Below are 12,795 nucleotides of genomic sequence, written 5' to 3'. Positions count from 1 at the left end.
TACTTCGTGTTTAAGTCAAATCGTTCGCTATGACAGGTAAGCGCCCTTAATTAATTCCCCCCGCTGTTTTCAGACAGGTGAGTTTACATTCGCGGTAAGTCTTGAAGGCAGACAGAAAAGAAGACGTGGAAATTATTGAGACAGCAACAGCTGTCATCCTTTGTGACGGTTGATGTTGCGAGTGACGGATGGTAACTTCGGCGGTGATCAAAAATACGGGAAGCATAAAGTTATGCTCAAACGCATTACTGGCGACCGAGTTTTTTTATGGAGTATCGAGCTGTCAGAGAAAGTGACAAATCACTGCAAAAATGAAGAAAACAGCGTGTTTCTAATGTTTCGGATCCGTCGCACATTCTTGGAAAGTTTGTTTCTTTGTCGGACATCTTTAAAAAGAGCCACGATCGCACAGAAAGAACACTTCTGAGTTTGACGTCCGTATTGTACGAATTCGGTTGCTGAATGTTTTAATTTATTTGGTTCGGTTGCAAGTTGTTTGCGAGTGTTAACGAAAAGTACGATAAAGCTACCTTGTCAACGAAGATCTCGTCTTGCATCATTCGACACCATTTTTCAGGTGGCACATGCGCTTTTTTATATCATCTAATAGCAGCAGCATTTTTTTTAATTTTCAGAACAGTCTCCATTGTTTGCGAGTGTTAACGAAAAGTACGATAAAGCTACCTTGTCAACGAAGATCTCGTCTTGCATCATTCGACACCATTTTTCAGGTGGCACATGCGCTTTTTTATATCATCTAATAGCAGCAGCATTTTTTTTAATTTTCAGAACAGTCTCCATTGTTTAAGAGACATTAACTAATCGGAGCCATTCACACGTGATTATTTGGTTACTGACTCCACGCCATCCATTAGTTGAACTTCCATTCTTTGTCCCACAGATTTTCAGTTACTGAGAAGTGGACAATAACCGTGAACTTTTTCGTGAGCAAAGTTTCCAGTAGTATCTCTGTGCTCCTTTAGCATCAGGAGATTTAACGTGTGGGAAAATACTCCAATCACCACCCATCCACGTTGCTACCTAGTTGCATAAGCCGTTGATTCATTCCCAAATCGGGACAATTCCATGAGTCCCGCGTCGGAAATCTTGTTCCGCAGCGGCTTGGTTTTACAAGAGAGAAATGTAAATCGGTGAAATCGAATGCACGGTTTTTCTATTTAAAGTATGATATTTATTTGAAGTTAGATTTACACGAAGCCAAATTCCTTTGCGGGAACTCAGCTTAACGCGTTAATGAGAGATCTTAACGTGAACATCGAACATGAGAAATTGAATAAACAGCTCATCAAAAGCATGCGTGTGAGCAAGTGCTTAAAAGAAAGAAGGAACTGCTGTTATTTATTATTACTACTATTTATTGTTTTTAAATCAATTAATTACTGTACATCTATTCCTGAACACTAATAGTATTTCATCGTACTGGACCGAAACACGTGATATATGAGCATGCTCTATGACTCGTTCCTGTATTTAGAATTTAAGTGTTGTTACTAGTGTCCGTCTTCTGCCTGAAAGATTGAGCGAAATATTTAGGAGTAATAAATTACGTTTAGTTTTCCTCTACATGCGTGAAGCTGTTACTCAAAACATATGGTCTGTCTAACGCGCATGTCTCTATTAAACAACTAGGAAAGAGAGAGAGAGAGAACCCTGTTGATAAGAAGCTGTGGAGGTGGCGTAAAATAGCGTACAGACGCTATTCTGAATGAAAGGGATGAAGAGTTGGTTTGGTAGGTTGTTGGAACTTTCTCTTCCAAGCACCCGAGCAAGAAGACACTTTCCGTTACGTTGCATCATTCTGTAGAGACGATATCTTTCCATTTTTCCATTTCAAAGAGATGGGTTCAAATCCCGTTTAGAATGCTAAGAACTTTACAGAGAATTTTTTAATCTCTCAAAGGAAGCAAATCTGCCTAAGAAAACGGACGTTAACAAATATAATCCACTATCTGAGTTGCTTCAGCCGTAATTCCATGCAAGAAATCAATCAACTTGCAGTGGCACGTGTACTGTCTTCAAAGCTCTCGTATGCACTTTGACCCATTATCGGATTGAACTCCAGTGTCTCTCTCTCTCTCTCTCTCTCTGCATTTGCTTGCCTTTCTTTGAATAGCAAGCCAACACGTGACCCGATGCTGAAATGGTTGATTTCGCGGATGATGCAACACCTCTCCACCTGGCCGCTCGGCGTATAATATAAATGGTCGCTAAAAATTTAGAGGAATGGATATTCCTTGCCAGGGATGGTTAAAGATGATAATATTTCAGCGCTCAATTCCAACATACCTCGCCCTGCTTTCTTTCACTTTCTGTTTACATCCGGATTACCGTCGGTGTAATTTGATATTCTCATGAATGGGTGATGCTTTAAATAAAGGTTTATCATGATTTCTCCGAAACTAAGAGAGGCAGGAGCCATCCATAAAGGATTTAGTCCGTTATGAATAAATTTCTTTTTATCTACTGTGCATTGCTGTACTAAAAAGCAATCCGTTTTAAAGTTTGCTAACGTGCATAAATATTTATCTCGCTCTTACAATTTCAAATTTCTGGTGATTTTACAAACCGCATATCTACTTCGTGAAAGTCCATTAGTGGATTCGTGCATCGTTCCTAAAGTATATCTTTATTCAAAATAGGTGTAGCGCATGTTTATTAAATGGGACCGAAAGGAAATTATGTTTCTTTCACCATTCATAATCTTGTTGCGTTACATCTTTGATTGATTGTCTAAGTTGAATTTCGTTAGGCAGGATTCTGTGGAATGAGGACATGATGAGGACAAATTCTGTATTATGTCCTCATGCATACAAATTGTGTTGCATCTGGAATTTGAAATAGCTTATCATTAATTACTCATCTAGTTTCATGAAATTCACGTGTTTCACATTATCACGAGGAATAAGCGAATAAAGTAAAAAATAAAACAAAACAGAAATCAGATTACAAACAGATAACGTTAACTATTAAAATATTTGAATACAGAAATAACAATGGAAAGCGCGCATGCGCTGTGAAGGCATTTGCTGGTTCGTGGTCTTCTGTAAACTACTGGCAACCGCGTGCAGTGCGTGTCGTGGTTAATAAGAAAAGATCACACTTGATTTAAAATCATCCCTTGTTTCTTGTGGAACTGTTGACGGTCTTTTAACAACTTTTTGACTTCTCTTGGGAAAATCTGTCATTTTTGTAGTGCATTTCAGCTTGTTATCAATAGCACTTGATGTTTCGTTTCGGTTGTATGCACTGCCAGTCCTGATTTATATTTGTAGCAAAACCCATGGCACCTGCGGGTTTTGCTACATTAGCAGGCCAGCAAGTCTGAACAATCAAGGACGTGAAGAACGAAAGAAAATACAAATCAGGACTGGCAGCACATACAAATGAAACGAAACATCAAATATTATGGCAGCAAACTGAAATGATCTACAAATATTTCAGATTTTTCTCAAGAAGGTTCAAGGAGTCAGATGAAATGATAAAACACTCTCCACAGTGTACTAAGAAACAAGGAATGTTTATCTTTATGGCTATTTATCCTATTTTTGCTTAGGAGTGCCCCTTTTATAATATCATTGGATTTTTACTCAGCTTTTAGGACATTACTGGGCTTAATATAGACAGATATATGAAGAATAATTCGGACATACCTTTGTAAGATGTCCGAATCATTCCTCCTTTGCTGGCTGTCTTCTTATTCAGCAGCATCCCGGCGTATCGAGATTCACCTGCTGTTAAAGGAAGGAAGGGTGATTGAAAGAAAGGGGGGGGGGGGGCTGGAAAATGTGAGGGTAGAGAGATGTGGAAGAAGGCAAGGGGTATGTGAACCTTTTGAAGAACCCTGTTTTTTTATATTATTATTAAAGGTGGGCAGAGAGTACTTTAGAAATAATTGGGGAAGGAGAAAGATAAGATGAGATAAGTCCGGGAGGGAGTACTTTGGGAGGGGTGGGGTGAAAATAAAAGATTTTTGGGGAAGCGGAAGGGTAAAATGGGATAAGATCATGGGTGGGAATAACGAGGTGTTAGCCGTTTCCACAGTGCTTCGGAGCTCGTGGGGGAAGTGCCTCCACGAGTATAAACAAAAATAAGCTAAATAGTCATAAAAGTAATATTTGCTTAGAGGAGCAACGTGGGAGTTTTCCCAAAAATAATACCGACAAGGAATGATTTTACAGCAAGTCTTGTTTTCTCTCATTAAAAATGGCACGCGCGTCCTTTTCGGTGACTCGGAGAGGACCGCGAACCAGCAAATGCCTTCACAGCACATGCGTACTTTCTAATGTTATTCCAGTTTTCAAATATCTCATAATGAACGTTATATTTGCAACATGATGTCCTAAAAAGAACAGGAGTAGAATACGGCAATATCTGTTGCCGATATTTGTACCGCATAAAACAGTTGCCATTTGAAACCGCTTATTATTAATTATGTCTCGATGGTTACTCAACAGAGTACGTGAAACAATAAACTCGAATGAGTTATCCCTAAAATTTGTTAAACTTGTCAACGAAAGTTCTACGCGATCTTCTCAAAAACTGTAAGGATATGTGACTAGAACAAGAGAACGAGGAAGAAAACCAGCATTAAAAGAAGGAATTAAAGTAAAAAAAAATAGGGGGAAAATAACTGAATGAAAAACTCGAATTAATATAGGTTAACATTTTCATATTATTTACGTTCATAAAAATATGACAAAAGAAACAGAAATGCTGAAAAACAACGAAAGTGAAAGGAAGGAAGAAAATATCTTCTTCTTCTTCTTCGCAGTGCATGTACGGCCTTGGGCTCCCATTTTTGGGTTTCATAACTCCCGACGCGGTGGGGTGGGTCGTTACCCCACGCTCAACCATGCGTAATTGTCTGTGAAGCGTTGTGTTCTTAAGACCGGTTTGCCTGTTTGCGGGAGGAAAACCCCCAGGATAAACGGGGGAGAAAAACCCTGCAGTCCACGCCCAATACCGGCTAACTTGGTCTGAGAAAGATCCTCGCGTCAGCGACAAGAATCGAACGCAGCTGACTGTGCGGACAGAAAGAAAATATAACGTGAATAAATCTAAGGCAACCTATAAGGAGGGGGGGGGAGAGAACCTCGTATTATGGATGGTTTTATAGAATATAGTGGTGATTATCATTTTATGGCCAACACTGCGAGAAATTTCTGATAAAAATGAACTTATACTGAAATTATCCAAGCACATATGAAGCAGGACGATCAAATTGATCAAATAGTAAACACGCTGGCCAAAGAAAAGAATGAACAATGGAAGCATGAGAAATGGAAAATATTCCGCTATGTTTTAATACTTTGGATCGTTGTAAGGAGGCAAATTAGTGCGATCTACGAAGAGATCTTTGTTTTCAGATGATGAACGTTAGAACAACAGCCTGCAGCCACCGATCAAAGAGTCCGGTAAGTGGTGCACTTCCACACTACGATGGAACTCGTAGCACTCTGTAAACACTGTCAAACCAAAAGCTGCCAACCGTTACAGGAAGGTTTGACGTTCCTTATCTCGTGAAAAGAATAAAAGGAAGACTTCCATTTCCGTGCGGATTTGCAACGCCAACTGTAAGTGCTAATTCGTGTTTTCTGATCAGATAAGAAAAAACTGAGAAATGTGAGGAACGAAGTTGGCAATAGGAAGAGATGAGAAAAGATGAACAGTTTATCCGAGTAGTCTCCATATTCGAGGAGATCTGAGTAAGAAATGTGCATTAGAAAATATAAGGAATTCTAAGAAATATACATCAGGAGGATAACGGAAATTGCAAGATGGCGTACATTTATTTGAAAATGGATTCCTTTTCAATGGTCCCAAAAATATAAAATTCATTCAGTTTATTAATACAGTGCAAATGAGGGTAGTGGAACATCTCAGTCCTATTAATGTCTTCTACGCATGGGAGTTGATTTTAACACCGGTAAACAATATAAGAAAGAAAAGTTTTATCGAGGTTAGCTCCGTTCGGATTTCATTTTAAGAAGACGCGCCAGAAATGTTTAGAATATTTCTATAAAGTCGTAAACTACTCTGAAATTAGATTTTTCCATTCCGAGGGATATAAAAATAAAACAAATTAAACATATTAAATCCTACTGCTTTAAACACATCCACAAAATATTTAGAAATACACAAGCCAGCAAATGATCATCAAGCAAAAGCCTAAAAAGGTTCCAATAGCGAATTGAGCGATTCAAAGCCTTTCTCTTCATTGTGGACCTTTGGACGTCCAATGGGGATGCGTTAAAATAAAGCTTTAAAGTAGCATGCAAATCATTTACTCATGTCTTCATTACAATTCTCAGAACGTGGAAATTGCTATTCCCATGCTGATCCTTTACAAAGTAAAGGATCAGCATGGGAATAACAATCAATATAAAATTGCATTTGTTAATTTTTATATGCAGCTAAATGGCTTTTGGGAAAATAGTTGCACGATGATGTTCGGTTATAAATTATGTTGTAGAGGAACTCTTGGCATTCGTATTTCAGACATGTGCCTTTAATTTCATGGTGAGATAGATTTCTTGTAGGGGGGCGAGTTCGAGGTGACACGAATAAAAATAAATACATCTATAATAAATAAAGAAAAATGACTGACACAACTCTGAGATACGACAATAATTTTTCAAAAAGAAGGATCATCGTAAAGATCCATAAAATATTTATTCGATCTTACTTTTGCGCTTGAAAGTCTTGTCTTGGGAAACTGAAGCGCATCTCAAAAACCTTAATTAAACCGACCATGGAGACAGAGGAAATATACACCCAACACACATCGATGGTTGTTCAGGAAAGGGAGCTAAGACATTTTCTTTCTTCCTTCTCCACCAAAAATACTAAAGGAATGTGAAATCTGAAGAATTATAGGAATACAGGAAGTCAGAAAGTGATGCACGTTCGAAGACCTTTTTTGACACACCCAACTGTGGCGAACTCTGATATGCCAAACATTTGAAGTTCTTTTGAATGCCTAAAAGACGGTCGACATGTATGGCATCAGTTTTCTGCAACTACACCTGTGAAATAACCAACGGTGTAATTCACTGTAGGACTTTATGGCATTGCACAGAAAACTCAGAACTCGATCAATCTCCAACATTATTATGCAGAGAATTAAAAATAGCTTTGTAAAGTAACTTTAAATTTGACCAGAGCGAGACACAGTTGCATGCTGTTAACTATTTGTTAGGATCGTGGCAAATACTTTATTTAATAAATACATAAATATTAGCACATACTAAAATGATTAGCAAATATTTTTATTCTTTAAAAGCTTTCTACTTCTATAATGAAATGTGTTAACGCAAAAAACATTCTACACATCCTTTTCTATACAACATTTTTTTTGTAAAGAAATGATTTTAGTTATCACTTAGTTCTGAGGGAAATGGCACAGTTGAACGCGCGTTATTATAAATCTTATTAAAAGAAAGATTTGCAAGCATTTTGACAGCGAAAAGAAAGAGTACTGTTGCTGCGCGAGTTTAATATTTTATAATAAACCGGAAGTACTGTCATAGCGTACTCTTGATTCCCAAAATAGATAAATACACTTAGTATTAGTATTTTTGTTGTCCTTGAGAGAGAGCTTTCTTAATGCATCAAAATGAAAGTAAGTACAGCTCTGAGTATGTCATCATACTTAATGACTGATCTCGTTCGGAGACTCATCCATTAATGTTTTCTAAATAAATTTCGAGATTAGTCTCTTAAACCGTTCATTTGCAGTGATTTATTTGCTTTTCCGTCGAATTTAAACTAAAATAAAGCGCATGAAATAATGATTGATGTTTTTTTCTTTCCTTTAGAGAAACATGCAAAATGGTTCAATGCTGTTTGTAATCTGTTACTTTGAATAGCTCACCAGTGCACAGGAGTTCTTATATTAGTAATTCATTTTCCATCTCTTATATCAGTAATTTTCAGTATTTCTAAGCTGGACAATAGCTTTACAACCGAAATCCGACGCAGCACCCAACATAACACAATATTCATTCCACATTAGCCTTCTTTTTTTAATTTTTTATTTTTAGGAACAATACTCACAGATTATTCCTTGAGTATTTAATCTCACAAATATTCAAACATTATTAATGTTTCTTTCTTTTTTTATCCAACGTATCCACTGCAATGGCTCTACTTCTATTGTTTAGCACTACTACAAGCTTATTAGCATGCACTTAGCGTGACATCGCATTGACACATATACTCTCTATTTTATTATCTCATTACGCTCTCTTTCCAGTACATGCAGATGTTGAGTGTAGAGATGCTAATAAGACATTATCGTTAATGTTTCTCTTCATGTATAAGACAAATGAAGAGCAAGAGGAGATTAATGTTAATTAGTTAGTTATGATTATTAACGAAGAATGTAAAACTTGTTTTAATGTCAAATGATATAAGATATTATGCATAAAATAATATTGAATCTTATTGAAAAAAATTGAAAATTAAAAATTATTGAAAAAAATTGAAGAACAAAATTACTGAAAAAAATTGAAAAATAAAATTCTTAAAAATATAGAAAAATAAAATTCTTGAAAAAAAAAAAAACTATTCATTTGATTAAACCAAATAGAAATTACAATTGCATCAGGACATTTAACCAGTAATTAATATGAATATTCATAAGAAACATTTCATGTAGAATCCCTTATAATAATTACAATCACATTCAAAATGCCGCCTGATAAATTCTACTTTTTCTGTCTTTTTACGAGATGCATACATCCTGCCATTGTAACTAGTCTTATCATTTGCGATTGGAAAGAATTAGCATTTCGACGAGGCAACTCTTATCCCGACCAAGACGAATGTGCTTATGCTTAGCTGTGTGTGTGTGTGTGTATTACCCGCCAGAAACAAATACCATCTTCATGCGAAACTAATTAATCCTCATTTAGTAGGAAAGTCCTTGAATGTTCCTCGCATTCCAAACGGAAACTATTCTAATCAAGGATGATAGAGCAGTTGGCTTCGTCTTTTTTTTTTTTCAACCATTCAGTGTCAGTAGAATAAAAATATTCTATCTCGGTTTATCTCATCATCAAAGATCTCCAGGGTATCAGGGGGAGACTCAGCGAGGGATGCCGTGGATCACCCACACCTGCTCTTCAACTCATTCGCGTTAAATGCACTCGGCACTTCAACGGGCAAACTCGCTGCTCTGTGAAGGAAAAATCCATCTCTTCCTTAACCGTGCATAAAATTAAGGATCCCTACGTTCTCTCCACTTTCAATATAACGAAAAATTGCATCCGTTGATAACTTATAACACCCTTTCAGCAGTTTTTGACGGACCTCCATCATATCGTACCTATTTCCTGTTCACCAGGTCTCTGCAGTAATATTTTTGGTATCTTCTTTGCGCCATTTCACAGCTTCGATGTACTATTATTACCATAAAAACGGCAACGTTCCTCGTACATGTTATGCTTTTAAAATCATTAGCAAGCATTTCAACATCAAGAACGAGAAATATTGTAGAACGTGCAATTAATAAAGAAGCGCAAGAAAATAAGACTATATTTGCAATTTAAATCGGCAAAATTGAGTAAAAATTGTCCTTTCGCATCATTGATATCAGTTCAGCTTATAATGAATTAAAAAGTTTAGTTGAGGACGCAAATTTTGCCTTACCAATGCAGCTGTAGCCATTATCATGAAGAGTGTATCCTTCGTTGCACGAGCATTCGTAGGTCCCATCATGAAGGTCAAAACAAAGGTGTTGGCACGGGTTATCTTGTCTGCACTCGCCTGCAAGTAAAGAAATAGTGTGTCTTACACCATTTTGTATAAACGTGTATGTCATGTTTGACCCCATTGTTTTAACAGATCAAAAAATATAGCATGATATACCTTGTATATTGAGCATATATATATATATATATATATATGTGTGTGTGTGTGTGTGTGTGTGTGTGTGTGTGTATATCCATCTATCATCCATCAGTGGTTCTAACAGGCACTTAAGCGCCTTCCAAGTGTCCTTGGATTTCCTCACCTTAATACGAGGATAAGACGGTTATCCGTATGCCTTTAAGTATCTTGTCTGTAAATTGCGTGTGTTCTACTGGTTTTCCTGTTCTGTGGGACGAAAAACCCGAGTTTCTGGGAGGAAACCTTCTACCACCGTATGAGACTCACCTGTAGTCGAAAGAGACCAGTGATGTGAGGATTTTTCCGAGGTCTTTCCGACCAAAGGGCTTCGTCTGTACCGCCTGAGCAACGGAGGCTCCTCTATATATACGCATTTCAATATTTTGATTTGATTATTTCTCCAATGACAGATGATGTCAATGAATAATAAATTGTGTTTTCACTGAAAAAGCTTGATGTCCGACATTTTTTTTTCTAAAAAAGTGTTTATGATATTCATTTACAGTATATTTTTATAAACTGAACTTTTAATAATTATGTTTCTTTTTTTCTTTCAGTATTCTACATACATTCGCTTTACGTTCGGTTCGTAAAACAGTGTGACGTCACCAAGTGGTGCGGCATCGTAATGATAACGCCATTAAAAGAAGCTCACTAAAAAGTCGTGATACAATCCCTTCTGAATTTCTGTCGTTCACGACGTTTAATCACTAGCGTAGCACAAACAGAAAAGAATAATAATGATAATGTTTTCCACAATTAGTTGTTACTTGTCCTATCATAATTTTTGTGCTTGTTCAGTAAATGGCTTTAGGAATCAGCAGAACGACCGATGAAACGTAATTTATTGTAAATGGCACGTAAACTTCAGGGGGTTTCAAAAATGAGTTGAACCTCTTAAAAGAAATGGGTCTTTCAAGAGGTTCAACTGATTTTTTTTTTCTTTTGAACGAATGAAAAAAAGCGAAGAACAGAACTTCAGTTGAAAGTGATCTGCAATCTCGTCACTGTCGAGAAATGAAGAAACAGCGAGTAAAATAAAAAAGTGCTTAAGTTTGAAATTATCGACCATTAACTGTACGAGAAATAACCAAAGTAAGTTGGAAATCCCAAAGGCTCTTCAAGATCTGAACAGGAAGAGCCTTTCAGCTGAGTTCGTGCGATGCCTGCTTAGCAACGAAAAAAATCGCTCAAAGAAAAAAAAACAAAAAAGGAAAAACACTGCGAATATAGCAGCACCCACATTCGCCAGATTGGCTTTTTTCTTTTTCTTTAAAGGAAGCTCAGGAAGATTTGTTTTTTTCTCCTTTTTTTTCTTTAAAGGAAGCTCAGGAAAATTGTGAAAGTGTTTACAATTTGATAACTTCGAAGTCATTAAAGAAAAATCGACGAAGATATTTTTGGAGATTCCCTAAAACGAATCCAACAGTAGCAGAGACGATGGAACTTGTGGATTCAATGAACAAACTGTGAATCTTTAAGATTGCTTGTCCAATTACATCAATTTGGACGCTTTTTTTTGAATATTTCCTGCATTTGTATTTTTGACGCAATTCGTTTTGTGCGTGTAATTTTAATAAATACTTAATAATTTCTATGACTAAACAGAAAAAGAAATTTCTCCGGAATTTTTACAATACAAATTACAGAACTCTCTCGGATAGTACGTATGCTTAAACGCATTCAGTCCCACCACTAATTGAGCAATTTCACTTTCTTGCTAATAACCATATTCTTCTCTGACGACTTCTTAATTCTGAGACGAGTCCTCACAGTTCTGATAACCGAACTCGTTCTCCAAAACGATTTAATTGACAGATGCGCGAACTGTCTGCTAAAAGCTGCATCAGCAGATAATTGGTTACTTTTAGTTTCTCGTGCGTTACATTTTACGATCTCATTTTCCATACGCAGAGTCAATAAAATAGTCTTAGTATACACCTATTTAAAACAGAAATTGATTTTTTGTTCAAGAAGTTGGGATTGATTTTTTTTTTATTTACAAGAAATCTCTCGTTTAAACTGAAGTTTAGCTATCAAGTTACATTAGAGGATTCTCGAAGTAATAGAAGTATGGCTATCTAAGAACAGAATATCGGTCAAACTCCACTAGGTAAACACAAGACTCTGCGCTCAAAATCGATCTCAGGAAGAGGAATTCTGTTGCCGTTTCATTGATCATTTTAGCCACAGCGCGCCATTTATATAAAATGACTGCAATCAACGTGGATTTTGTAGGAGATTTATCTCACCTCTTTCACCCGGAAACTTTTCGATGAAATATTTCCGTGATGGACCACATGCCGGTAATGTTTACATTATTTCACTCTTTGATTAGCACGCTTCTTTATGAAGCATTTCCAGTAAAATACTCCTCGAACTCATAGCATTCGTAAATTCCATTTGGAGATTTTGCATTTCACTTAGCGCAAAAAAATACCTTTTTGGTGCATAAAATATCGATTCTTTAGAGACGCTGATGAAATCTGAGTCTTGAAAGATGTTTCAGGCTTCCGATCAGAGAAGTGTATCAAAGTCTTGAAGGATAACTGAAATTAAGTTAGTTCCTTCTTACACATTTACAGGATTATTTTAAAAAAATATATATTTTTTGCTATGAAAGTAGTACTCAAAATTCAGCTACTGCATTCCACATTAGGTCCATAATTAAAAAACAACAATTTTTTTTGTGCAAGACTTTTCATTCGAAGCAATAATCGGAGAGAAATTTGGAGTTCTGATTAATTTTCGTTTAACGCCTCTCATTCACTGCTCAGTTCCATCACGAGAATTCCTTTTTAGCAAAAGAAATATTTCTAAAAACATTATTCGTTAATTGAAAATTCCAAAAACAAAACCGGTGTTTTCACTAATATAAAAATA

The 12,795-nt window shown here is 36.5% G+C and overlaps 1 protein-coding gene across 1 annotated transcript in view; it reads right to left on the bottom strand.

The window, feature by feature from the left end:
* LOC150108756 (pikachurin-like) overlaps positions 1-12,795 on the bottom strand; it is a 172,548-nt gene that overhangs the window by 62,334 nt on the left and 97,419 nt on the right. Inside the window, exon 2 of the mRNA XM_090390518.1 lies at positions 9,673-9,789. Within this exon, the coding sequence (XP_090246644.1) occupies positions 9,673-9,789 (117 nt within the window). The remainder of the gene's footprint in view (positions 1-9,672; positions 9,790-12,795) is intronic.

The sequence above is a fragment of the Typopeltis vanoorti genome, chromosome 3 (genome assembly GCF_054136105.1).
Source record: "Typopeltis vanoorti isolate ZY-2024b chromosome 3, IOZ_Tvanoo_1.0, whole genome shotgun sequence".
Taxonomy (NCBI): Eukaryota; Metazoa; Arthropoda; class Arachnida; order Uropygi; family Thelyphonidae; genus Typopeltis; species Typopeltis vanoorti.
The sequence above is the reverse complement of the archived record's forward strand: the minus strand, read 5'-3'. Positions and strand labels throughout refer to the sequence as shown.